This window comes from Alexandromys fortis, unplaced genomic scaffold, assembly GCF_014885135.2.
Source record: "Alexandromys fortis isolate MF-2015 unplaced genomic scaffold, M_Fortis_MF-2015_v1.1 scaffold_67, whole genome shotgun sequence".
Lineage (NCBI taxonomy): Eukaryota > Metazoa > Chordata > Mammalia > Rodentia > Cricetidae > Alexandromys > Alexandromys fortis.
In genome coordinates, this window is record NW_026067945.1 from 365,750 (window position 1) to 393,695 (window position 27,946).

Genomic DNA, 27,946 nt, shown 5'->3' on the forward strand with positions numbered 1-27,946 from the left:
AACCCTAAATACATAATGAATCTTTTTTTTTAAAAAAAAAAAAAAAAAAGCTTACAAACTGATGGAAAGTAAACACCTCACTACTGAATGAAAAATGGGTCAAGACAGAAATTAAGAAAGGCTTTCTAGAAAAATAAAAATGAATACACAAAATACCCAAACTTAGGGGACAAAATGAAGTCAGCTCTAGGAGGCAAGTTCATAGCACTAAGTGCCTACACAAAAAAAATCAGAGAGATCTCATACAAGTAATTTATCAGCACACCTGAAAGCTCTAGAGCAAAATTAGAAGCAGACACCCACGAGGAGTAGATGGCATGAACTCATCAAACTGAGGGCTGCAATAGACAAAATAGAAACAGAGAACAATACAAATAATCAGTGAAACTGGGTTCTTTGCAAAAAAAAAAAAAAATCAACAAGGCAGGCAAACCTTTCCCAAACTAACTAGAAGGCCGAGAAAGCATATTCAAATTAACAAAATCAGAAACGAAAAGAGGGACTTAACAGTAGATACTCAGGAAATTCAGAGACTCATTGTGATGGTTCAAATAAGTATGGCCCCATAGCCTTATGTGCTTGGCCCATAAGGAGTAGCACTATTAGGAGGGTGGCCTTGTTGGAGGAAATGTGTCACTATGGAAGTGGCCTTTGAGATCTTCTATGTTCTAGCTATGCCCAGTGTGAAACTCAGAGTCCTTTGGCTCCCAGTGGACCAAGATGGAGCACTGTCATCTCCTCCAGCACCATGTCTGCCTGCATGCCACCAAGTCCCACAGGGATGATAGTGGACTAAACCTCTGAAAGGGTTTTCCTTTGAGTTGTCAGGCTCATGGTGTCTCTTCACAGCAAGAGAAACCATGACTAACATATTCATAAGGACATACTGGCTAGCTCTTACATATAAACCAACCCATTTCTAATAATCCGTGCATCGCCACGTGCCCCGGGGTTCTCTGGTAATGACCTGGCATCTTACTCCTCTAGTGGCTGCTGGTGTCTCCCTTCTTTCTCCCTGTATTCAGTTTGGCTTTCCCGCCTAGCTATATTCTGCCCTGCCATAAGCCAAAAGAGCTTTATTCATCAACCAATAAAAGCAACACATATTCTCAACATACAGAAGGACACCCACATCGGGTATGTCTGTTGCCTTGATGATGTGATCCACCCTGTAGTGAACTGTGGGAGTGGAATGAGGTTCTAGACCAACTTCTGACAAAGTGGGAGTAATCGAGGAGAGCACTGTCTTCCCTAACATCTTGGCACACGTTTTTTTTTTCTCACACATAATCCAAAAGCTTGAAGCTTGACACGCATCATGACACCACAACTGGAATTCTCCGGATTCCTCCTCTTCGAAATAAAGAATTTATTTCTGGTTGCTTTTCCTGCCCTAAGCAAATCAGAATTTCTATGGTTTCTGCCCTTCTTGGGTAATCATGAGACAAACTCACATTCAGGAATCTCCATTTCCAGTGTATTTCAGTGGAGAAATAATACTTGTGTTAAAAAAAAAAAAAAAAAAAAACAAACCTCAAAGGTTCATCATGTTCATTTTTTCTCTGACTTTTTTTAGCCTAATAATACGGAAGTTGCAGCTCCTACAGTCCACCCACTGTGGATCCGGTATTTCCCAGCGGACGGCAAGCTTTGTCACATACAGATACTAAACAAGGATCTCATTGTACATTCTGATCTCAGGTGTCAGAAAGATCAAAGTCGAAACAGCGCCAACAGCTTTATCCTCTTGAAGATCTTGTCCCAGTGGATGGCCAGATATCCCCAATGCGACATCCTTCAGCCAAGACCTTTGCTCTTAGCACCAACTGCAACCACGTGGCAGACTTCCACTTCTGCCCCCAGCTTCTGTAGTTCATCCAGCCAGATCATCTGCTTACATGAAAGCCGATCACTGGGGCCTTTAACCTCCACCAGCTGGAAGAGAAGTTTCCAAACTTATCAACATCTTACTGAAATGGAGAGGGACCCAAACGAGCTACAGTCATTTAAACTGCCACGTATGTGGATGGGTCGGTCTACACCACTGTCCGTACTTACAACAAAAATATACGCAGCTGGGACAGCCCGGGAGGTACTGTTCTGTGGGAACTACACAGTTCTGGAGAATCGGTTAACTTAGTCAGTAGCAACAGAAACAGTTTAAAGAGTGTACTGGGTTGCTGGTCCCTATTTTAATCCCTTAATCTGTTAGGTTTGCACTTGAACCAAAGCTTCATATTGTGATGTAGAAAAGTAGGATCTAGTCTCTGCCAATCATCCCAATGGCTCCATTCACACCAATCTCACCCCAACCCAGGACCTCACACGGCATTTGCTTAGGACACACCTATCTGTTCATCACATGTGCGGTTTCCTAGGTCTCACAGGTCTGCATGCTCAATCCACGGAGCTCTGCCTCTCAGGAGGATCTTCCCAGGCACTTCTTCAAGTGTTTATTGTTCCTTTTCCCCATGTTTTTAAGATTGAGGGAGAGGAGGTGTTGTCAGAGGACAACTTGCAGGAGCTGGTCTGGGGACATAACTCACGTTGTCAGGCTGGGCGGCAAGCGCCTTTAGCCATCTCGCTGGTCCCTAAAGTGTTTATTATGTATCAGGTGCAGGAAGGCAGGAGCTGGGTCACTATTGTTCACCGCTAAGTTTGGAGACCGCAATCAAAACAATCCAGTGGCATGCAGGAAATGTGTGTGCGCGCGCATGAGCAGCACGCGTCTGTTTGGGGGGGAGGGGGAGAGGGGGTGGGGGGTTAAACAGGGTTTCTCTATATAGGCTTAGCTGCTCTAGAACTCAAAATTGAAGGCTAGCCTTAAATTCACAGAGAGCAGTCTGCTTCCTCCTGAGTGCTGAGGTCCAAACATGACAATATGATTTTGATCCCCAGAGCGCGCTAAGAAAGTGCAGCATGGTGGTACGCACTCACTATCCTAGTGCCTGGAGTGGGGTAGGGGTGGGAGGCAGCAGTGCAACTGATGGGCACTGCGTGCTCCAGGAAGATTCAGGATGTAGAACACCCATCTTATTCTGGGTACCACAGGGAACTGGCCACCTGCTCCCAGGACTCCTGGAAGCGAGCCTCTTCTCATAAGCCAGACTCACCAGCCAGAGGCAGCTCACCTCTGACCCGGAAGCTCATATAAATGAGAGTAAGAAGTGGACTTGGGCAAGGCGAAGGCCATTCTTTCAAGATAATGGTGCTAGATTCTGCTGATACCAGAAAAAAAGCCAGCGTGGGTAATTTGTTGGTGCTCATGGAGGCTGTGTGCCTAAACCTATACAGTTGGCAGAAGTGGGAATGGGCAAACATTTCTGTTTTAAAGGAGCCAGGAGGTCAGGTAACACAAACTAAGGGAGAAACAGAAGCCCAGACTGAAGAATTAAATTCAGTCCCTTAGTCAATAGGCTTGGAGTTCTATACGTAATAAACAAAAATATTCTCATCAGAGACAGCACAGATGGAGCTCAACAGTCAGCTACGCCCCAGCAGAATTTATTTCAACCCCACAGCAGACGGAAAAGTATCTAAGGGGATCACACAATAAAAATAAAATGAAAACAGAGCCTCCAGAGCAGAACACAAGAGAACCTCTCTATGGCTTTAGGTCATGGAAGTAATTCTGATAGCTGATACCAAAGGGACAGTCCATTAAAGAACACCTCAATTTGATCCAAATTTAAAATTTCTGATCATCAAAAGATACTAAGGAAGTAAAAAGACATCACAGACTAGAATGAAATTTGAGTCAGGAAAAGGGGGAGAGAAGAGAAGGAGAGAAGAAGGGGAAGAAGGGGCAAGTACAGGAGAGGCAGTGCAGTGTGTGGCGTGCACAAGACAAAACCAACCAGCGATGACAATAGGCAGGAACAGGCCCAGGGAATGTGGCTTGTTATGGACTCCTGAAGTCTTGGGTCCACACACTGTGTGAAGCCCTAACTCTCAGCGCCCTGCAGCTGGTGACTTGTTCCAGAAACAGGATGTAGGTACTAGTGGACTATCACCCCACGGTGGGGCGGCATGGAACTGCCTGTCTCATTGTACCCCAGGTCCTTAGGAGTCTCTGAGAAGCCCCAACTCCAGCCTAGTGACTACCCAGGAATGGAATTCAATCCTTCCAACAGCCATGAAGAAAATGCCTAGCACATGGACTCTGACACACTCACTGATAAAATCACACACGGCCTTCTCTACTGACCTTGTAGTGATGGCTCTGAGAATTCCACACCACCAAGTCAGGGAGGCCTCCTCGGCAGTGCCGGAAGTCAGCAGCCAGACGCCTGCACACACCACTGAGAACAGGACCCCCAAGGCAGGAGACAAGATCCTAAACACAAAAGGAGAGTCACCCACCTTCAAGACCGAGACCCCAAAATGGGCCTGAGTGGCCATCAGAGTACACCAGTACAATTCAACAAACACGGGCTCCAGGAACATCAGAGGTGGCTCTGCCGCTCGGACCAGGCTCCAGAGCGGCTGGCGAAACCCCAGATAAGCTCTGGCAAAGAGCTCTCCGTGGTCAGTTACCAATCTCGGCCTGGTGTGGACATCCTGTGCACATCTGATGAAGAGGGAGGAGTCCTCGCTCCTTACAGAGGTCAGCAGCTACAGGGCAGAGGTTACCCTTTCCCTGTTTAGGCCACAAGTCACAAAGGACGTGGGAAAGGCATCAAACTGGAGGTTTCTGAATGTCCCCACGTGTCTATCACTGACAGTGGCCTCTGGGCTTGGGAGACTGAGTATCACCACACACACACACACACACACACACACACACACATATCTCTGTGCATTTTGATATAATTGCCCAAATGCAGCCAGCACTGCGGAGGGATGACTGACCAGACTGCAGGCAAAGTATTACCTGAGCTTGCTGAAGCGAAGTGAAGCGGTCCCAGCTGACCAGGGCAGCCACTCTGCCTTGCTGGGCCTGCCACGCCTCTGTCACCAAGGCCCGCAGGCTCGCAGCAGGGGCACTGTGGATCAGCTGCAGCCTGGCTTCCAGGGCCTGCTTCCTGCTCGAGAAGAAGCTGTCTGTGCACAAATCCAGTGGGGACGCCTGTGTGGAAGAGAAAAGAAACCTCCCTAACGTGCCTGGGAAGGACACTCAGGCAGGGACGCTCAAGTCCCACGGATCTGGAAGTTAGCCAGCTGGCTGACACGGTGTTTTCTTCAGAAGAAATGAGTGAAAATATCAGATACATGTAAGCTTGTAAGCTCTCATCCTGGTATTTTAGTGATCATTTAAATTGAACTGGTAGAGCTGCAGCTAGCGCGAGTGGACTGTGTGAGCCACTGGCTGGGTGCTGCCAGAACAGGCGCTCGGCTGAGGGTGCTGGGTACTCAAAGTTCAAAACATAATGTTGAAGGGACACTCAGGTTGGGGTTAAAAGCTACTAGTTCCTCTTTCAAAATCAAAGGTCCTTTCCCATGCAATTAGCGCCCCTGTGGATAGATCCCAAAGTTACCACGAAGCCAGGTTGCTGCTGGCTTCAGACCCTGGTGCCAGGGTGGCCATGAAGCACGGGCACGTATGCACGCACAGGAGAGGCCCCGGTGGCATGGGCGGTGTTAGTGGGTCACCTGATAAGCGTTTCTGAAGACATCTGGGATCCCGTCCATGAAGATGATATCCCATAGCAGGAGGCCACACAGGGTGCTGAAGGTGGATCCTTCCCCATGGATCCCTACAACGAAGTCACACAAGGAGGAAGAAGACTCGTTTTATCTGCTTGTTCAAGAATATCACGATGGCTAGGCATGGTGGCACACACCTTTAATCCCAGCACTTGGGAGGCAGAGGTCAGCCAGGTCTACATAGTGAGTTCCAGGACAGCCAGAGCTACACAGAGAAACCAGTCTCAAACCAAAACCAAAACAAAAGAGGGCTATCATGATGACCTAATGTGAATTCTTTTTTAGGAAAATAATTGAAACACTGATTCTGAAGAACATGCTGTTTCATTGCTATTTCTAATTCATTCGTCACACTATACTCCTTGCATACAGAAGCTTCATTGAAGGAGAAAACTTCACAAGACTGCAAAGTCACAAAGCAGTGGCTCTCAATATTGGCGGATAGCCAGAGGGTCAGGGTTTCTTTGAAAAAGAGGGTTCCCTCCCTCGGCTGAAGTTCTAAAGTAGTGGGCAAACTAGGCTGGGTGCAAAATTCACAAGTTGGCTCTGGCTCGGGCCCTTGGCAATCTACAAGAACCGTTTTTCCCAACAGGACTGACAATAGGAGGCCAGGCATTTGGGGCAGCCGGCAACCTCAAACTCCCTCGTACTCTTTCCATTCACTTGGGCCACTCATTCGTTAAGCCGCTTTGGCCTGATGAGGTTGACTCGGTGTTCCTGATATGCAAGGCTTCTCAGAAACTGCCAGCTGGAAAGACCACCTGGTTCCAATGCCGTCCTCGTGCTGAACACACAATCACTGGGAGACAACCTCGGGGAAGAGTTGGGTCCTAGGGTCACTGCAAGTTAGCAGCAGGGTCTGGAGAGCGATGAATATCTTGGTATAGACGCCAGACCTGTGTCTCTCTGAGTCCTGACTCAACCAGCTCCTCTCTGCAGAGCTACACACCCCAACCAAGGAGGGCAGCTAGGTGGCCATCTCTCTGCCTTCCTGTCATGTTCACACTGGCAATAAAGCTCACGGAGACTCAAGGGAGACAGCAGGTGGCATGGGTGAGGTGTGCAGGAACCTGGCTTCCTGCTCACTGGCTGCACGGGGGAGGGGGAGGGAAAGGGAGGCGGTGGCTGCATGCTCCTCTACTCTGAGCTCCAGTGCTGTGCTGGGCTGTTCCTGTTTCCTCGCAGTTCTGGCCCCTGGCCCTCTAGCCTGTCTCCGTGATACAAAAGGACAGAGTGAACACAGCTTGCTCCACCTGGCTGCAGCAAGTCCTCCAGCTACCGGGATCCAGACTCTGACCTGCTGGGAGAATGCTGGGCCTAACTTCCAGGAGAATGCTGGGCCTAACTTCCAGGTTCCTGTCCCCGAGTGACTATCACTCAGTCACTGACGCGGAGGTCAGAATCATTCCCGACCTTGGCTACGCTCTCAATTCTCACTGCGGTCATTTCTGGTATAATCTTCCTGCGTTATTCAGAAATAGCTCACCCTGGAGGGTTTGAAATGGCCTCTACACAAATCCCCTCTAGAATCAAGTCTGGTAGTAAATTGGCTCACTGTGGCCACATCAATCTTCTAATATATTAGAATGTAATGTAAATTTAAAACGTCTTATACAGATAAAAACATCTTATGAAGATAAAAATATCTTTATAATTTAAAACATCTGGAAAAAGAGTTGTCTACTGCTTCTCAGGCTCCTGGCTTAATTGGAAGCATTTTTCTGTGTTTCATTCATAACTGACCTTCCTCTAGCCACTAAATGGGACAGTTTACATGTCTCCTGTGACATCATCTAGGGCCTGGAATTTCCATCCTGTTCTTTGATTTCTAAGCCTTTTGGGCTGGCTGCATTGTCCAGTCTTCAGCACTTCTCCCCTAGAGCATGACCCCTCCCCGTGAGCAGGAGAGACGAGGAGGCTCATGTCGACCTCTCCCTGTGAGCAGGAGAGACGAGGAGGGTCATGCCAACTCTCAGCAGGAAGAAACCCCATGCCATAAACCCTGTCTGCACAGCCCACCTCACCAAGACCCACACACCACCACCTCCTCACGGTACTGGAGCCGTTTCTCGCTAGTAACCCTACAGCATGGGCACAAGGGGAGGTCAGGTGACCTCACTCTCCAGTGACAAAGCAGAGGAGAGAGACTGTGAGAGGAAGTGTAGCCACAGGTCTCAGGGTCCAGGCTGTTATAGGTGTGCAGCTTCTGCCGTGGCCGTCACATGTATGAAATCTCAGTTCTGTGTTGGTTAACACGCTACCGAAGTCTCACCGGACATTCACATCCAATGAGTGGACTAGCACGGCCCTTCAGCATCCTCTTCCTACCCTGCAGCGGCTGCCGAGACCACTAGGCTCCCAGCTCTGAGACCTGTGTTCTGAGAAGCTACAATTCCTTTCCTGTAGGCTGTGAGCATTTCAGAAGGTGGCCTATGAATGAAACCTACAAAATCCCAAACCGCTGCGGCAACCCGGACCCTTGGTCCCACTGAATTTCTAGTTTAGAGATAGAAGTATCGGATCGGCAGCTCGAGGTAGGAAGTCTCACAGATGCACGAGACTGCCTGCCTTCTACTGGACCACACCTCCAACGAGTGCACGCACACCGCCCTCCGCCACCAGGAAAAAGGGAATGGGAGCATCTGCAGGGCTGCAGAGAGGAGGGGCGCAGAGAGAAGCAGAGCTGTGTTCTCGCCCTGACTTCGCCTCCATTAATGGTGCCACAGATTCACTTGGAGGTCTCTCTGCCAAAGGCGGGGGGCCAGGGGAGTGAAGAGCCCCAGTCTCTGAAAGTGAGGATGGAACAAGGTCCCAGTGTGACACAGGTCCTCCCTCAGGTCTGGTGTGCAGTTTATTTCAAAAGGAACACAAAATCGCTGTTCTTCCTCATGGCCCCCGAGTGTGTCTTCCTGGCTCCTCACACCGGTGACCTCACTGTGTGTCTCCTAACCTCAACCGTCTGCACTAGCCCCGGGCCTCAAGGACAGTGTCACTGCCAGACAGTCCCTTTCAGGGCAAACCTTTGTTCTTTCTCATCATTTCTACCCACTCCCAGCCTGGTAGCAGAAACAGTCTCCTTACTCCAACCACCCTACTGGTGCACTGTCCTCAGAGCTAGCAGAGAACAGCACCGTCAAAACAGCAAGGGGACCTGCAACAAACAACAGCATTGCTTTTCACACACCTCTGGCCAGCTGTGGCTTCTACTGAGGTCAGAGAGGAGAGCAACCCACTAGCAATGCACCCCACAACACTCCTTGCACTTGCTGCTTGGCCGCCTCGCTGGGCCATAGGAAACACTGCTCGGCTTACCCTGGTCAAAGCCGCTTCGCCTATAGTAGTCCAGGGCCAGCTCCTCCACAGAGCATAGGATTGTGGTGGGGTTGGTGGCGTCTCCAGTCTCGATGACAAACACAGACTTGCCCATTCCAAGCTGAGGGCACAGCCTGCCTGTGATGGTCACCTAGAATGATGGCAAAAGGCACTCATCAAAGTCGGGCATGGGGTGCATACCTTTAGTGCCAGCAATCAGGAGGCAGAAGCAGGTTTGAGGTTAGCCTGGTCTATACAGGGAGTTCCAGGCCAGCCCAGGCTACATAGTGAGACTTTGTCTCAAAAACAAAACCAGACACACCTTGATTGGCCTTGCTTCAGTGGAAACCCCTGAAAACCTGCCTGTTCCTGCAGAGCAGATGAATGGTAGGTGACCCGCCCCAGAAGGCTCAGAGGATGGGACTGTGCCAGCCTCTGAAGAGCATCTGAACGGCCCCCAGAGGACCAGGCAAAGGCGACAGAGGCTCAAGTTCTTACTCAGCAGTTCCGTCACCCAGCTCTGGCGTGGCCATATGGGGTAGCCCAGAGGTATCAGAGAGGAGAGCATATAATTGCACTGGTATTTCATCTGCATTTTAATAAATAAAGCTTGCCTGAAGATCAGAGAGTAAACGCCACACTGATCAGCCTCACAGACCAGGCAGTGGTGACACACACCTTTAATCCTGGCAGCCACACTAGTTTGCCACAGAAACCAGGCGGTAGTGGTGCGCACCTTTAATCCCAGAACTAGAGAGGAATTATAAAAAGGGAGGAGTCAGCTCTCAGTCTCATTCTAAGATTACTGAAGGCAGGATGGCCATTTTTAGACTGAGGTATAGGCAAGAGTCAGTGGCTGGCTGTTTTGCTTTTCTGACTTGTAGGTTGAACCCCAATATCTGTCTCTGGATTTTTATTAATCATGCTACATGTAATAAAATGGATACAATGCTGATATCACCATTCCAGATGAGAACCGGGACATTCTGAGTTCAAGAGGAAGAATGTACTGAAAAGATTCCCAGGGGCCTCCACTCAGAAGAATCTAAGTAAATATGTTTAAATCGAAGACACCCAAAGGGGCACTGGAGATGTGGCCAGGGCTTAACTAAAACTAAGCAAAATTCACCCAAAGGACACCTACATGCTTAACATCTTCTACAGCAATTTCTGGCAGCTGGCTGAGGAGGTGCTTGTATTTTTTGCAGCTTGGAGATTCTCGCAGGCGCACCGCTCGCTGGTAGAGTGACAGCCGGTGTCCTGTCCTCACTTCTGGGTCTGCCAGGCCTTCGCTGATGCACCTAATTGCCTGGCAATTAACAGGTCACGTGTCAGGCTCCCCCAAGTCCTGAAGGCAGCAGCTGTTGATTTAGTCTGAGGAGAAACCTCACAACTAATTATGCCGTTTTAGTAAGTGGGCAAACAGTGCTTAGAGAAACGCAAGCTATCTTCTTAGCTCACTCTGGTGGCTTTAACCATAACCCCAAACAAAGTCATGTGATCACTCACGTGACCAAAGTAGAACCACCTGGAAGGAGCGAAGGCATTCTAGGGAGACACGTGCCCTTCTCTTCCTCTGTCAGACTACTGAGACAGTAGGCGCCAAGAAACTGACATTTCCCCATGGGATCATGGTGGAAGAAAAAGCTGGGGTCCTGAGGACAGCCAGAAAAGGGGCTTCTCTCCAGGAACAAGATGGTACACCAGAGCAAGGAACACAGTGATTCTCAGGGGCAGGTGAGACCACAGAGCCGGGCGAGATTCCCTACTCACAGGAAGAAGAACCTATGGTTCATATTTTCTAGGTTCTTCAAAGCTAAGTCGAAATATGAAAGCTCTAGAAAGACAAGATTCCTCATCTACTAAGATCTCAGGAGGGCAGAAAAATAACCAGTGTTGGTAAGGATGTGGAAAAATCAGAGCCCTCGTATCTTACTAGTGGGAATATAAAAATGGAGGAAAGACTGTGAACAACAGTTTGGCAGCTTTTTTAAAGAGTCACACATAAAAATGCCACAGGAGCTAGCAGACTCGTTGCTAGGTACATCCCTAAAGAATTAAAAACAGGCACTCAAGAAGTATGGCACACCCATAGCCACGGCAACAGTGTTCACAGCAGCCGAAGGGCAGAGGGAACTCGAACACCCTTCACGGGACCGAACAAATACACGTTGGTCTGCGCATGCCACAGCATCATCCATGACAACCAATGAAGTCCCGACACACTGGAATAAAGATGGAACTTGGAAGCAAGCACCGAGTCAAACAAACCAGGAGCCTGGGCTATGAGGGTAGCCAACCAGATTGCTGGGAGAAGGTTAAAAGAGTCAGACTTATTAGCATCCATCGGCAGGAGCCAGGAGAGATGGCTCCTGGGTAAAGCTCCTGTTGCCCAGTATGAGGACTGGAATTTGCATCCACAGAACCCAGGGGAAGCAGGGCACAGCAGTGACCATTCATTTGTAATCCTAGCGTTCCTCCACCAAGATGGGAAACAGGAGAATCCCCTGAGCTCAAGGGCCAGCCAGGCTGGTGCATGCTGCGGTGAGCTGGATGCTCTGTCTCGGACAAGGTGCAAGCTGAGAACCACTACCTGAGGTTGTCACCTGACCTCCACATGCATGCGGTAGCACTTACATACACACGGTCGTAAACGGGACACACACACACTAGGATTTTAAAATTTAAAGAAACAAACAAACAAACAAAAAAAAAAACCTAAAGAATGAGTGAAAAGCTTAGGCCTCGAGGAACTAATGGGGTCTAAAGGAGTCAAGAAGGGTGACCAGACACTGCAGCACTCTCTGCCCCTGCAGAGACACCAGGCAAGAGGGGTCTGGCATGGGCAAGGATGGCCAGTGTGGCTCCATCTCTTCCCAGGGGCTGGCACTGGCTACCGGCAGCTTGTGTCCTATAACACACAGAAGACTAAGATGAGGGACAGGATAACAAGGGCTGTGTGTATGGTAGTGAGCTACTGGACAAAGTTAAAAAAAAAAAAACTTGAAACAACAACTTGAACGTGTCACCAAAGAACGCTAAGTTCAGCGACCTGTCTGCCTCTGACCACAGGCAAGCAGTCCGAGAACTGTGAACAAGCAGGGACTGGGGGAGTCAGGAACATCTTTGGCCATAACTGCAATGAAAGGCAGAGGTAGCACAGATGCATGCGCTCTCCCCTCCTGGGTTCTGGGCCTGCAACCACCCTGCCTTGTTCTTTGAGTCTCAGCACACAGCAGGAAGAAGAGGCACCATGCCCACCTCCAGGACAGAAAACAGCTCTGTTGGCCTTGTCATGGGCACCCGAGGTAACAAGGCATGGCTTTAGTAAAAAGCAGTAAAAATACTACATCATACTTTTGTATTCCGTGGGCCATTTTTTCCACCCCTTTATCCCCGATTCAGTTAATGTACCAATGGAAAAACAAACCCTCCCTGAGCACAGTCCCCTCCATTCAGTTCAGACACAGGGCTGGAAAGGGGACAGTCAGGGAGGGAACCCGCAGGCAGTCACACAAAGAGTCACTGTTACTCGCCTGGCTCAGAGGCGGTGGCCTCAAAGGCTCCACCCTGCCCAGGCACATCAGTGACAGAATCTACGTATTTTAAGTCCCCAAGATCCCTGGGGTCTGCCAGAGAAGGTGCCCTGTTCCAAAGGTGGGGCCAAAAGCCCCGCAGAAGCACAGAGAGACAAAGAGAGATAAGGAAGAGACTGCCTCCCATCAGCCTTTGTTTCTAGAAGCAGGGAGCAACAAGTTAACAAAATCGCCAGTTCTCACCAATTCCAGTCACAGACCATCAAATCAGTCTGAGAAGAGAAAGGGAGAGGGAAAAGGGGAAGAGGAAGATGGGCTATGGTAGGTGGGGGGTGGGTGGAGGGATGGGGGTGTGAGGGATGGTGGATGCGGGGAAGGGGGGACTATGGACCTGTAAGAGCTGAGACACACCTGATCCTCCCGTTCCTTCATTCCACTTCCTGGAGTCCACTGTCAACCCCTTCCCCTCCCAGTCAGAGCAGACAGACAGCCCCTGCTTCTACCTCATTCTAGTGTTAGAATCAGCCCTGCTATTGCTATTTTGGGGTCGGGGGGGGTAGGGTTGGAAGAATCCACCCAAAGAATACTAACAAAAGGAAAAATAATCTAATTACATTTAGAATTCCTTTTCATTTATTAAGTTTTTATTTCATTGCCACACATGTTTCTAATGTTTTGATAAAAATTAAATATTTGAAAATTTTTGTTTTATCTAGAGAACTTTTCCATGTATTATATAGAAATACATCAATAGTAATAAAAATCATACTTTAATTATTTTCACAGAACCATAGATTAATAAGAGAGGAAAAGGAAAGGAAGAAGCGATGCAATTGTATTTTAACTAAAATAAAAAATAAACCAGACATGGTGGTGCATGCCTTTAGCATCAGTACTTGAGAAGCAGCTGCAAACAGATCTCTGTGTGCTCCAAGCCAGCCTGATCTACATGGTGAGTTCCAGGACAGCCAGACCTAGTGAAAGTGCCCCTGACCAGAAAATAAACAAGTCAGCTAAAGGAAAGAGTTTTCCTAGGCTGTGGCAGCTGGGGCAGGGTGCTTATTTAGGTACCTGTGAGGCTCTCAGTTCCATCCCCAGGGCCTGCCATTTCAAAATCATTTTCAAGTCAAACAGGCTCCAGCTGCTGTTGCTGCCCACTGCTTACCGCTTCTGGGCGCTTCAGGTGCTGGTGCAAGTTCAGAGCCAGGCGATCCCACCAGCGCCCTCTGCTGTCAGGACAGTAGATCTTCTGAGACAGGAGATTTTCCAGTTCCTCCACTGCTTCCTATGGCAGCCATACAAAGAAAGGCTGTTAAATGCTAGAAGCACTGGCTCTAATTATAGTCGGAAGTCAACAGAGCTGGTAAGGTCCGTCCGTTCACAATGAAGGCCAATGTTCACCATGTTCTCCTGCATAACCACCCAACTGCTCGGGCATCTGTACTTGACCCCCGGTCCCTGCCTGGTGGGCTGGTGCTGAGCCCTCGGAGGTCTGGGAGCAGCCACAAGTCTCCACCAAGTCCCCTCTGGCAGCTCAAGGCCCTGAGGACCCTGGCAGTCAAGCAGTGGCTGGTACTGGCAGGCACTGACACTGGGAACCCAGCAGGCTGGGGCCCAGACCCACTGAGATTTGAGGTAGGCTGTCAAGTAGGCGAGAAGATTAAGGGGATACGGGAAGGGAGAGAAGTCTGTAGTTGGAATTATTTGGGGGGACCAGCTCCCAAACGAGGACACAGAGACTTATAATTGATTATGAATGCTCTCCTTTAGCTGAGGCTTGTCCCACTAGCTCTTCAACACAACTGATAAAGCAGGAATTGCGCACAGAGACTGTGCCTACCCCGCCCCTCCCCTAGAGGATGCAGAAACAAGGGACCTGCGTCCATGCAGGACTTCTCCGCCCCCATCCCAGCAATTGCCAAAGGAAGCCACCTTCCCATCTCAAAGGGATTGTTTTAAGGTAAAGTGAACCGGCTTCCAGTTTGTATTATTTTATTTTCCTTAACTTTGCTTTACCTTTAAATCTCGTTAACTATAACGCATACTCTGAGCATTAAAGGCTTTAGAATGACAGGCGTCACATCAAGTCCATGGATCTTCCTCTTTGTAAAATATCATTTGTCCATACAGAAGTGGCACGATAAAAGGGAGCTCTGCCAATTTCTTAATCCTAATCTAGGCTGGGACCAAGTCTCTAATTTGTGACTATCAACTACCTCCAGACAGCACATGGCAGGTGACAAAAGGCGTGAGCTTCTTACCCACAAGACCTAGGGTAACTAGAGCCTTTCACCAATCTCTGTAGCCAGGGAAGGATGCCCGGGCTCCTAGCAGGCCCTGCCCATGACCACCACCAAGCCTTCTCAGTACACACGCTCACCACGTTACAAACAAGATGGCTGCTGGCAACAGCTTTCTTACCTCCCCCAAACCAGGGAAGCAGGTGCCTTTAGTAAACAGCCTTCAACAGCGCTGATGAGAGAGTGGGAAACACCGAGAGCCCCAGAGGTTTCCACTCCGTGCATATCCCGGTCCTATCAGTGAAGGGCGGAGGGGGACTCTAACCTCGTACTTTCGAAGTCGCTCCAGTATTTCAACAGCCCGAGAGAAAATCCTTGTGTAAATCCACCCAACAGTAAAGCAGCGCAGAAAGAGTGGCAAGGCCTCGTGGTGTCTGAAACAACAACATATGCCCACAGTTTAATAACTGGCTTATTGGAGAATTATAACAAGGGATTGAACACTGAATCCCGATCTTTAAAACGACATATTCCGATATGCTGAGTTGCGTGTGCAATTTCCCGCACCACACACTCACATCACCACAGCCAAGCTCCTGCCCTGACACTCCACGGGGTGAGATGAGAACACCTAATGAGATTTTTACTGAGGTCAGCATTTAAACAGACAAGCCTTCAAACTGCCTGAGAGCCGCAACAAAGGGTGGGCTGAACCCTCTTTAAACATTATTTCAAAACAGATTCTACTTTTACCTTTCTGCATAAACTGTGCAACTACTTAAAGTTGTTCATTTTGTAACTGACATATAAACACGCAAACTGCGTAAGCAGTGGAGTGTGACACCATATGCCCTCACTGTAATCACAAAAATCAAGTTGAACATCCACCTCTTTAAATATTATTCACCTCTGCTTGTGGGTTTGGTTTTTTGTTGTTGTTGTTTTTAATTTGTTTCTATTCCGGGCAGGGTCTCGGGTTTACTGTTGCTATGATGAAACATCATGACCAAAAGCAACTTGGGGAGGAAAGGGCTTATTTGGTTTACGTTTCCAGACCACTGAAGTCAGGACAGGAGCTCAAGCAGGGCTGGAACCTGAAGAGAGGAGACGATGCAGAGGCCGTGGAATGGAGCTGCTCGTGAAGCTGGAGGCATAGCCCCAGCCGCTGGCATCCATCCCAGCCTCCCTGACCTGGGAGTTGTATTGGTCTGGACTCCAAATCCCAGCATGCCAGGTCCTGACCCCCTCCTGGGGAGGGTCAGGACCATTCCCACAGGGTATTTAAGTGGGCTCCCAGAGGAGAAACACTTGGTTTTCGGGTCTGCATGGGCTCCCTGCTGTCCTGTCTCCCAGCCATGTGTTCAGCCACCCGAGAGCATCTTAATAAAACGATGGGCATTTTGATTTGGTTTGATTTGACCTAATTGGGTTTCTTGCACTGGCGGAGCTGCCCATTTTTACTATTTTTTACTTAACACTGCTTACTGGCTTGCTCAGCCTGCTTTCTTACAGAACCCAGGACCACCAGCCCAGGGATGGCACCACCTGCAATGGGCTGGGCCCTCCCTCATCAATCGCTAGCTAATTAAGAAAATGCCTGCAGCCTGATCTTACGGAGGCTTTGAAGGCTCCCTCTTCAAAGATGACTCTAGCTTGGGTCAAGTTGAAACAAAACTGGCCAGCACAGGGAGGTGTGTATGTCTGTGTTTAAGTATGTGCGGGTCCTGGGCATGAGGAGATCAGAAGTTGACCCTGGGTGTGTTCCTCAACCCTTCTCCACCTTGCTTTTTCTTCTTGTTTTTAATATTCCTAGTTTACTGACGGTTTCATGCACAGGTATAATGTATCTTCCTCACAGCCTCCGCCATTACCTTCTACTCTCGCCACCCTCCTCGAGCACTGATCTCACGCCGTGGCTTCCACCCTCAACACTGGGAAAAAAAAAAAGAAAACACACAGCACTCACCTGAGGGACGGATGGCTCTTCAGTTGGTCCCAGTCCCTTTTTGCACTCCGAGAAAGCTCCTTAGCTTCTTCCCAGTTCCCACTGGCCATAGCAGCCGAAATGTCACTCAGCATGTGTGCCGCAGCTGCGTATCTAGGGAAAAGGCCGTGCAGGTCAGCCGGGGAGTCCTTCCCTGACACCTCTCACATCCTGGCCACTGGGCTTGCGGTCATGCGTGTGGGAGGGATGTTCTGGACATGGTGGTGCTGCCTTCAATCCCAGCACTGGGAAGCAGAAGCAGAGGATAGGTGGATCTTTAAGTTTCGGGTCTACAGAGTGAGTTCCAGGCTAGCTAAGGTTACCCAATGAGTTCCTGCTTCAAAAACAAACAAACAAACAAACAAAACAAACAAATAAAAAAAACACACAAAAAAGTGAGGTATACTTAAGTTGGATCTGAGTAATAATTTAATAAAGCTCTCCCCCACTGTTCAAAATGGCCGTGACTGATTCAGGGCCTACTAGGAAAACACCAGCATTTGCACCGGGAGATCACAAAGGTCGCCCCACTGTATAAACAGTGATCAGATCAGTACTGCTGGGTGCCGGCATTCACTCATTCACCAAGTTAATCTGTAATTGACTTCAGAATTGTGGCAAGATGTCAGTTGGACACAGTAAGCAACGCAGTAGTCAGAGGTGCCACTGGGACACTACCAACAGAATGACAGTGGAGACAGCGATGAGGAAATTTTATGAACTATTTAATGGAAGAAATGTGACCTCATCACTCCCTGAGATATAAAAATCATTGACACGTGACTCTGAAATACTATGAGAGCACACTCATTGTGCTGGGGAGAAGAAAAGCGTGCGATACACTAACGTTAACAAGAAAACATGTCGCAATGAAAACAGTTTATGGTTGGGGATTTCTAAGATCATCAAAAATACGTGTTTTCTGATGGTCATTATCCACAGATTATGAACCACTGCTATAGACACAATTATTTATGATGTGCTGTTAGACAATCCAAGGTCAAGAAGGAAACAAAAAAACATGGTCAAGGCTGTAGCTCACTGATTAGGGCACCTCGTCTGCCTCACACAAAGTAAGTCCTAGGTTCGATCCTCAGTACTGAATAAATCAGTTGTGGCCACACATCAAAACAAGAGACTCAGAGCTCCAAGGTCATCCTCAGGCTCACAGCAAGCTCAGGGGCAGCCTAGGAAGTGTTGGCCACAGAACTCTTGGTCCTTATGACCTGCACAACAGGTCGGTCACAGATACTCTTTGTCAGGTGGTATGGCGCACGCCTTTAATCCCAGCAGTCTGGGGCAGAGGCAGGCTGACCTCTATGAGTTCAAGGCCAGCCTGGTCTACAAGAGCTAGTTCCGGGACAGCTTCCAGAGCTACAGAGAAACCCTGTCTCGAAAAACAAAAACAAAAATAAAAAACCAAATACTTTGTCCTCATGGCCTGGCCATGGACTGTTTCATCCCGAAACAGTCAGTCCAGCTTTCTTGGCATGCCCTGTTCGGCTGGGTCAAACAATATTGGTGTGTGCACTGGCTTGCTCTTTGTCTGTGCCCAAGGCCCTGACTTCTGCAGAAGGAATCATAGAAGGAGCTAACAGGTCCTACTTGATTCAAGACCAGTTTTGAGCGAGTACTAGGTACTATCTTTGTTCCCTAGAAGCTGGCCTTTAATCTTAATCCCAGTGCTCAGGAGGCAGAAGCAGGCAGATCTCTGCTGAGCTCAAGGTCAGCCTGGTCTATAGAGAGTGAATTCCAGGACAGTCAGGGCTGTCACACAGAGAAACCCTGCTTAGAAAAAAACAAAAACAAAAAAAAAACCCCAAAAACTAAACAAAACAAAAAATCCTGCAGAACTGCCTTGCCCTTACAGCAAGTCAAGGGTAACATAGAACAGCATCTACCAGGCGGCTAGTGGTACCCTACATCCTGCGCCCCGCCCCCGTCTTGACAGTGCTCCCCCATTTTCCTCTCCTATTTTCATCTCACACCATCACCTCAGGAGAACACCAGAGCCAGCTCCATCTACTCCCATCTGCTTCCTTATATCCAATAATGATCATGTCATTTCTGCTTTCAAACTGATACACTCACCTGTGTCCACTGCCACCACCCAGTCCATATGTCACCATCACCCTTCACCCAGACCACCACCAAAGTCAGACTAGCCTTCCTCAGCTCTCCTGGTCCTCCCTGACTTCTGCTCCTCCACAGGCTGCTTCAGGGGTTTCCCAGTACTGGGAAGATCCAGGCTGTACCCCATCTCACGAAAGTCAAGCATCCTCTGGTCCATGAAGCTTGTCCTTACACTGCTGCTCCCCAGAGCTTGTGCCAGAAGCCTTCTGTGTTTCTCCAACACTGCCAACCCTTCCATGCCTCAGTTTACCTTATTGCTGAATGCACAGCCTGGTCCAGGCCTGGCTGCCTTCCCATTTTCATGTCTTGTTGCAGATGTCAACTATCCAGGGCCAATCCCTGACACTACATATAAAGCAGAACTTGTGCAGCCTACCTCTCTCTCAATGGCCACATCACTTAAAAAAAAAAAAAAGATTTATTACTTTTATTTTATGTGTGTGTTGCCTATGCGTACGTAAATGCATTGCCTGTCTACCTGATGCCCACAGACACCAGGGGAGAGTAACACATCAGATCCCCTGGAGCTGGGGTGACAGCTGTGCGAAGTCATGAAGATACTAGGAACCGAGCTAAGTTCTCTCTGCAAGAGAAGCAATGGCTCTTAGCTGCTGAGACAGCTCTACAGCCCTGTCACCTCGTTTCCACACACTGTAATTTCCCTGCTTATTATCTGTCCAGTGAGTGGTACCCATGAAGGCAGCAACCTTACCTCCTGCTGTAACTCCAGACACTTCCCTACCTAGGGCATAGGAGGCTCCGCGCACTCAACACAGTTTACCTGGGTATCTGAGGATTGCTTATCTCGAGTGCAGCAGAGGGCAAAGGGCTCTCAGGTCAGGTGTCGTGTTACAGTAGTTAAAGTGTTTGTTTGTGTTACACGGTACTTCTAGAGGTCAACCAAGCCTGATTTCATTCCCAACAATGGAATTTTAATTACTTCATTATAGCATAGGTGCTTTGCAGGAAAAAACATGAGTCCCCTCTCTTAAGAATTTGCCACCTGTGGTTCAGTCAACCATAAAACTAAAAGGTAATCCCTTTGCTATAAGGGTAGCGATGACATTTATAGCACTAACCAGCATGTATGAGGCACTGCACAGAGGCCAGACTCTAAGTACTTCCCATGTGCTTGAACATCAGTAAGAACGACAGATGAGGCTACCATGACAGAGCAAGTTCACAGTCCCGAGTCCAGGGAGCCCGGAAGGTGGATCAGGGTGCGCAGGCTCACAAAAGAGAGAAATGAAAAGCCACAAAAGACAGGAGACACCTGGAGCGGGGTGAGTCCTCAGGACAGAAGACCTGGCTAGAGATTCACTCCAAATGAACACAAGCAAGACATTTAAGGTCCTGAAGCTGAGGCAAAATGTGCTAATATTGGTTTCTATCAACCAACACTGATTTGATTCAATAGTTCCAGTGACTTCAGCTAGAACATGAGTGTTTTAAACACTAATTAATGTTCCCCAAAGCAAAGGTCTGTTCTGCTTAAGTTTGACTTATAAGTCTTAAGTCAATAACCAAAAGGGACATGCCAGGAAACTCATTTTTTTCTGATTGATGTCACTTCTTCTTTTTTGAAAGGAAGTACGACAGTATGGTTGTGTGCACAACCAAATAACCAACACTTGAGGGGTCAAGAGTATAGGACAAGAGGACTGTGACTACCAGGCCAGCCTAGGCTACAGAGGCAAGAAAAGGCCTACCTAAAAACAAAAAAGCAAAAAAAAAAAAAAGTTATTTCTTTCTTTAAGACCTATACCTTTTTTTTTTTTTTTTTGCAATCAAAGTCCATTGCTGCTCAAGTTGACGTTTTAATCCATGATGTGCCATGTAAACTCCAAGGTCTAAGTCACCACACACGTGATCCTAAGTACAGGCTCTCGGTCTGGTCTGGGAAAACACATCTGCCTTATTTATCCCAGTACACCCACAAGGCAGGGCTGTTGGAATCTCTGTCTCACAAAAAGTGCTGCTGCACAGTTACTCAGGAACAGAACCTAGTGAAAATCTTTGTAGCTTAACTCAAAACGCACAGACTTGGCAGCCTTAGTCCACGTGCTTGTCTGCATTCTTCCTGTAGAATCAGAGAGCCCGTGAGGAAGGCTAAGGATGATAAACCCCAAAACTTAAAAATGACTGTGGCGTGCACTCCACGCTTCTATACTGGTTGGCGAGAGAGCTCTTATTACATTTTAAAATATGCACAGATATCCCAGTGACTTAGTGTGACCCCACCTGATGAGGTCCTCTCTGTCCCTGAAGATCTGGGTCTTCCGACTGACTGTATAGCGAGGGAATTCCATTCGGCCCAGGTTGACCAACAGCACCGTAGAAAGCTGACCTTGACCCCCACAAGCAGCGTCTTCATCTTCCACGGAATCAGTCAACGAAAACAGCAGCAAGATGCGGGAGAACACAGCCCTGGGGCCTTTACAGACTCGCAGGGACCGTCCAGCCAAGTCTTTAGCTCTAAAACAGAACGCCACAGAATCAGCTCTCTAACCTTTCGGCATATGGGCATAGAGTCTGCAAATTATTCTCAGCTCAAATAAGGAGAATGAGCAGCCACTGTTCTACACTGCAGCAAACTTTGTCACCTCTGCTGTGTGACACTGTGTGACACTACTTAGCCTTTCTGGAGCTCAGAGCCTCACTTAGCACATGGAGGAAAAGGATTGAATGTTTGTATCTCCAAAGGTTTCTGTAGTTTTTACTCGGTAATGGTGCTTTCTGTCCCAGCCATAGATATGCAGGGTGTACCATGGCCATGAACCCTCAAAACACCAGGGAAACTCATACAAGAATGTATTGCCTCTTTGGCATTAGCAATTCTCTCTCTCTCTCTCTCTCTCTCTCTCTCTCTCTCTCTCTCTCTCTCTCTCTCTCTCTCTCTCTCTCTCATTTGGTTTTTGAGACAGAGATTCTGCCTAGCCCTAGCTGTCCTGGAACTTGCTCTGTAGACTAGATCAGCCTGGAACTCACAGAGATCTGCCTGCTTCCCTCCCCGAGTGCTGAGGTTAAAGGTGTGCACCACCACCTCCTGGCTCAAGTTTCCATCTGCATGGTGACTTGGAGAGTGGGAAGCAGTCCAGACAAAGCAAATGTTTTCACCAATATGATGGCCACACACCTTTTTAAAATCGCTGCTCTGACTCCAGACTGAGTCTTGCCCCAAGTGCAGACTGAGCGCTGTCTGGCCAGTTTGAGAAGGGCATCTACCAGCTGCTGCTTCTGCCCAGCGGGACTCACCAAGTGGAAGGTTTTGGCCAGGGCTTTCAGTTCAGGAGCAGAAAGGAGTTCAAGTACATCAGAGAGTTCTTGCAACTCAGATTCTGAAACAGTTAACAACAACCAAAAGTTAAAAGTAGTTTTATAGTCTTCTATTATCTAACATTATTTACTTGGGGGAGGAAGAGAATTAGCTAGATGAAAATAAAATGAAATGTCTCTATAGAAACTGCAATAAGTTTTCCAAAACAAAGCACGAGTCTCCCAAGAGTTCACCAAACTCTTCCCACTGAAGACTACAGACGTCAACTAGGTGGTGGTGGCACACACCTTTAATCCCAACACCTGGAAGGCAGCGGCAGGTAGATCTTTGTGAGTTCGAGGCCTGCCTGGTCAACATAGTGAGTTCCAGGACAGCAGGGCTACACAAAGAAACCCTGTCTCAAAAAACAAAAAATAAATGAACAAAAACCAGAGAAACCCACTACAGACAACAAACAATGAACAAACATTACTGGGGTACACTCTCCATCCTTCTCATGTGTGGCCTGTGAGGGGTCCTCTCCAAAGTAGGTCACAGAGGAAAGTGACCATCTGCTCTCCTCCACTCAGTCCTTCAGTGCATGATGCAGAGTGGAAAGCCAATCATGCCTCAGGGCTCCAGCATCCTGTGTGGTGTACCCCAGATACCATAGAAAGCCTCACAGGGTCTCCGGGCTCCAGCATCTGCTGTGGTGTACCCCAGATACCATAGAAAGCCTCACAGGGTCTCCGGGCTCCAGCATCTGCTGTGGTGTACCCCAGATACCATGGAAAGCCTCACAAGGTCTCTGAGCTCCAGCATCTGCTGTGGTGTACCCCAGATACCATGGAAAACCTTACATGGTCTTAGGGCTCCAGCATCTGCTGTGGTGTACCCCAGATACCATGGAAAGCCCCTCATGGCTCAGGGCTCCAGCATTCTTCTGCTATGGTGTACCCCAGATTCCACACCAGGCTGAATCGGACCCAGCCATGTGTCTTCATCAACATACAGAGGTGGTATGTGCGGGCATGGTGGGGACAGACATTTTTAGAGAAACTTATTTCATCCCAGCTGGCTTCATTTTGTCAGAAAGGAGGAATGGGAATCAAGAAGAGTCAAGTTCTCCCTGGAAGACAAGAGCTCAAGAGGAAAGACCCCTATTATCCCATCTCCCAGAGACTACTACACTTGCCCCAGGAAAGCAAGGGTAGTCCGCCTGCCACGCCCTAGCCACCTTCACCCTAGAACCATCAGGACAGTCTTAAGTCACACGATAACCTGTTGCCCTAAACTAACAGCTTCTACACTTTTTTTTTTTTTTAAAGCAATCAGTACTTAGCAGACACGGATCAGGGGATGGCACCACACTGACATTGTCATAGAAATCCCACTCAAATTCCATTTTCCTCCCCGTGCCTCCCCCTAGCCATACCTGTCTGTAGAAGGCCCGAGTCCTTTAATTCCTCAACCACCGGCGTTAAGTCTGAGGCGATCTCTTCATACTCCAGTTTACTCATCTTAATCCACGTTAGTTTACGCTGAAAGAGCCTTACATACAACTTCTGACCACTAGCTGCAATAAAGTTCAAAAAAAAGAGCAAAAAATATTAACTTCCTTCTCGAAAACATACAGATTCCTTAGACATGGTGTCAATGAACGCTGGCCAAATTAGAATTTCTAAAATCAAATTCCCCGACTTTTTAATGCACCATGTCCACTCCTCAGAGAAGCTCTGCTCAGATTCTGGTTGTTTTGTTCCCGGCTTTTAGTTCAGCACATGTGCTGGGTAGTTTTCCGTCGATCTGAGACGTGCTGGACTCACGTTAGAAGGGAGAACTTCAATTGAGAGAGAACATCCCCCCCATTGGTCAGTGCTGTGCTGCGTTTTCTTGACTGATGATTGATTACTGATGTGGGAAGGCCCTGCTCTGGGTGGTGCCACCCCTGGGTCAATGGTCCTGGATGCTTTTAAAAACAACAGGCTGAGCCGGGTGGTGGTGGCGCACGCCTTTAATCCCAGCACTCTGGAGGCACAGGAACCAAAGCTACAGAGAAATCCTTTCTTGAAAAAACAAAACAAAACAAAAAAAACCCAAAGAAACAACAAACAAACAAACAAAAAAGGAAACAGTCCAAGCAAGCCATTAAAAATAAGCCAGTAAGCACCAATCCTTCATGACCTCTGCATCAGCTCCTGCCTCCAGGTTCCTGCTCAGTTTGAGTTTCTGTCCTGACTTCCTTCAGTGATGAACTGTGATATAAAAGTGTAAGCTGAAATAAACTTCCCCAAGTTCATTTTGCTCATGGTGTTTTGATCACAGAAGTAGAAGCCTTAATTAAGAAAATATACATTATTCTATTTTTTGATAAAAAAAAAGTCTGGATTTCTTCCCCAAACGCCTAGTTTTAATCTATGCAAACCTACTTAATTAACCCATTTAGTGCTTCCTTAATACCTGGATTATCTTTAAATTTCTACCAACTGTTACATTTCTTGAAATTTCAATGTTTCTTTCCTTTAAGGAAACAGAAATTAGCAGCAATTTTACCTAAGATACACTGTACATGGGTAGGCATGATGCCAAACACCTGTGATCCCAGCACTCCAGAGGTGGAGGCAGGAGGATCAAAATCATCTTCAACTACAGAGAGCTTGAGCTACTTGAGACCCTCCCTCAGAAAGACAAAATCTTAATGAGTAAATCAATAAGCAAAAAAAGACATGTTGTATATTGTTCTCCATAGAGAGCAGCACACAAGAATCTGTTGGACTTGCCTTGGGCAAACTATTCCTATTTCTTTATTTTTGTTGTTGTTTTGGTTTGGTTTTTTTTTTTTTTTTTTTTTTTTAGACAAGGTTTCTCTGTGTAGCCCTGGCTGTCCTGCTTCTGCCTCCCAAGCGCTGGGATTAAAGGTGTATACCACTACTGCTTGACTCAAACTGTTCCTACTTCTAGGTTTTGGAGAAGCAGAGCTACCAACTACTCAGGAAGTCACATTCAAACAGTCAGAACCCACCAGAGAATCCTGACCACTCTGGATAGGAGTCAGTGACTGCTATTAAGTCACCACGTCCATCTTCTGGTGAGAAGCACAGACAGACAGAAGCTGTGGACGTAACTGAGCTAACAGAACTACTGTTTGCATATTCAAAAACAACACCAGTGTGTTACCGGGAAGATTCTATAATAATGGTCAGGATTTTTTCTTGGATTTTAATGCCCCAACATGGCCACACATCATTAGAAGACAGTGTGGCCACCAAAGCAGCTCTTCTTACCTAAACTCCAGAAACTTCACGGCTTGGGACTAACAGTGACAGTCACACAAGAGTGGCTTTTGCATCAAACCTGCACTACCAGCACGGAGCCACCACTGACTGCCAAGGATCCAAGCAACAAACTGGTGTTTTTAATGCACCAATACAGGCTTGTGTTTCTTCCGTTTGTTCCACACCTCAACTTGACTCATCATCATAACAACTTCAGTGGGGAACCTGATCTGCTGTGGCAGCTCACAACCTCCACCCCCACCTGGGGATTTCACTGTCCTTGCAGACAACAAGAAACTGATCACAGGACAGATAGACTGATCAGTGCCAGACCTGTAACTTTTTGTTTGTTTGTTTTTTAAATCTGGACACTGGACTTCGCTTTACCACTATCAAAGCAGACATATAAGAAATAAAACTGCATAAGCCGGGCACACCTTAATCCCAGCACTTGGGAGGCAGAGGCAGGCCTGTTCAGGCCAGTCTGATCTACAAAGCAAATTCCAGGGCAGCCAGGATTACGGAGAAACCCTGTCTCGAAAAACCAAGGGAAAAAAAGAAGAAAACTACTGCTCTCATAATTGAAGTACTGCTTGCACAGTGACATCACCAGGCATAAGAATTTGTTTTAAATGGGCCCATTCTTGACACAGACCTTGTAAGAGGCTGAGTCCCACAATATTCCCACAGTGGCTCCCTGTGGTCATTACACTCCTCCCACACAAATCCGATAAGGAAGAAAACTTCCAAAGCAAACAGGCGGAGGATACCTGACAACTGGTAAAACTTGGTTATGATCCCCTTCTCCTGGTCATCAAAGAGCCTCATGTCCTCTTCATTCTCCCGGATGGCCTGCAGCACCACCAAGAAGCTCCGAAGGTAGTAGGGGTGGCTCGGTGGGGGTTGAGTGGTCTCCCTGGGATCATCACAACTGGATCCCTCCTTCAGAATTTGTCTCTTTGAGGCACTCCCACTTTCCCTAAGCTCCTGGCTGTTATTCTCTGGAGAAGTATCTGTGGGGATGTTTGATTCCACCTCATTAGCAGATGCTGGCGTGGGAATCTCAACAGTCACTTCGGCCTCTTCGCGGCTGCACGCCTCAAGCTGTGCAGCACCCCCACCCAGCACCCCTCTGGCATCCTCTCGCTTCACAACACTGTCTCCTGAAGCCGACTTAAGGTTATTTTCAAGAGCTAAATCTAATGAAAATAATGTGGGCCCGTGATCCGAAGATGCGGGCATGTGGGCTGACTCCCCGCAAGGTGCTTTTTGGCTTTCATCTCCCATTATTTTAAGGCTCTCTACCATCTGTTCAGAAGCATCCTTTTCCTCAGGAGATGCACAAGAAAAACGGTTTTCCTTTTGAGAATCGCCCAACATCTCATCTTGGTCCTCCACCTCAGAACAGTTAACAAGAAGGCTGGTGCCAGTTGTGGACAGAGAATGCTGTGGACAATGACTGGCTAGTCCCTCCTTCTCATACAGTGATTTTTTAACTTTTAGGTACTTGCTGGACAATTTAGACGATAGACTCCCCAAAGACGCAATTTCCACACTCTGACTTTGAAGCCCACTTTGATTTTTGCACACCGGAGCATCTTTGAAGTAGGGACTGGTCTGCTGTTGGGTGCCCAGTTTTGAACCACATCGGGCAGGGATTAAACTTCTCTTTGGTGGTGACAACTTCTGAGGTGTCGTGTCTTCTGATGCAATACTGGGTAAATCTGACCTGGACACAGTTGGATTCGTTAAACCAGACTGTGCAGGCTCAACCTGAACGAAGTCACCGTCGTTAGCACAGGACTCATCAAGGTGCCGAATTAGGTCGTATCTAGGCACCATTTTATGACAAATTGAACATGCAAGTTTAGCAGGTGGGGCATTGTTAAAATATGAAATAATCGAAGGAGATGGGCTTTTTGTAGTTTTGTTGGTAGATAAGCTTCTACGGGGTCTTTTTTGGACAGGTGATTTCCCTAGTGACATCACGATTATCAGAAAAAGTGGGCGACCCAAAAAAATTCGGGTAATCTCAGGTGAAGAACCCTTGGCTTGAATTAATAAAAGGTGCCTACTACCACCTCATCAGATAAGACAGTGGCCATCCCGGGTGAAGGACCCCAAAGGTTTACTTTTACTCTCGCCTTGAACTAATGCAAAGTGAAATAACATTTGGTGTAGGTATTCGTTCAATTTCTTCTCCCTACAAAATAAAATACATAAATTAAAAACATTTTCACGCATTAACGGGGTCGGAGGACAACTGAATGGCAACTATTGGAATGAGAACCCTGAGCTTGAAAACAGATCAGGGTTGTCCTGCGGCTCCGCGCAGGCTCCGTGATCCTTGCCTCACGAGGACCGAGCTGCACTTACTTCCAGGCCCTTCCTAGAACCATTCTTCTTAAAAAGAGGACGCTGACTCTCTAGACTCTTGAGAAGTCACTGCAGCGGAACCAGCCGAAGCGGCACATGAGCGGGCACAGAGGCGGCAGTCCGCCCGAGCACCGCGCTGCAGGCATTCCCAGCCGATCCCCGCGACTGCACTCTCAGACTCGGCGAGT

General features: G+C 47.9%; 1 protein-coding gene across 2 annotated transcripts; it reads right to left on the bottom strand.

Moving 5' to 3' along the window:
• Positions 1 to 1,509: 1,509 nt before the first annotated feature.
• On the bottom strand, positions 1,510 to 27,904 carry Fan1 (FANCD2 and FANCI associated nuclease 1). Of its 2 annotated transcripts, XM_050149135.1 has the most exons (14): positions 27,759 to 27,904; positions 26,153 to 27,585; positions 23,543 to 23,683; positions 21,988 to 22,189; positions 21,093 to 21,326; positions 16,701 to 16,832; positions 15,060 to 15,168; positions 13,660 to 13,779; positions 10,103 to 10,267; positions 8,959 to 9,109; positions 5,593 to 5,696; positions 4,874 to 5,068; positions 4,208 to 4,336; positions 1,510 to 1,935 (listed from the first exon to the last, which is right to left on the bottom strand). In XM_050149135.1, exons 2-14 carry the CDS (start codon positions 27,366 to 27,368, stop codon positions 1,798 to 1,800), a joined length of 3,036 nt encoding a protein of 1,011 aa, XP_050005092.1. In that variant the 5' UTR covers positions 27,369 to 27,585; positions 27,759 to 27,904; the 3' UTR covers positions 1,510 to 1,797. The 2 variants fall into 2 exon arrangements, with proteins under 2 accessions (XP_050005092.1, XP_050005094.1); XM_050149137.1 differs by lacking the exon at positions 10,103 to 10,267.
• Positions 27,905 to 27,946: the final 42 nt, after the last annotated feature.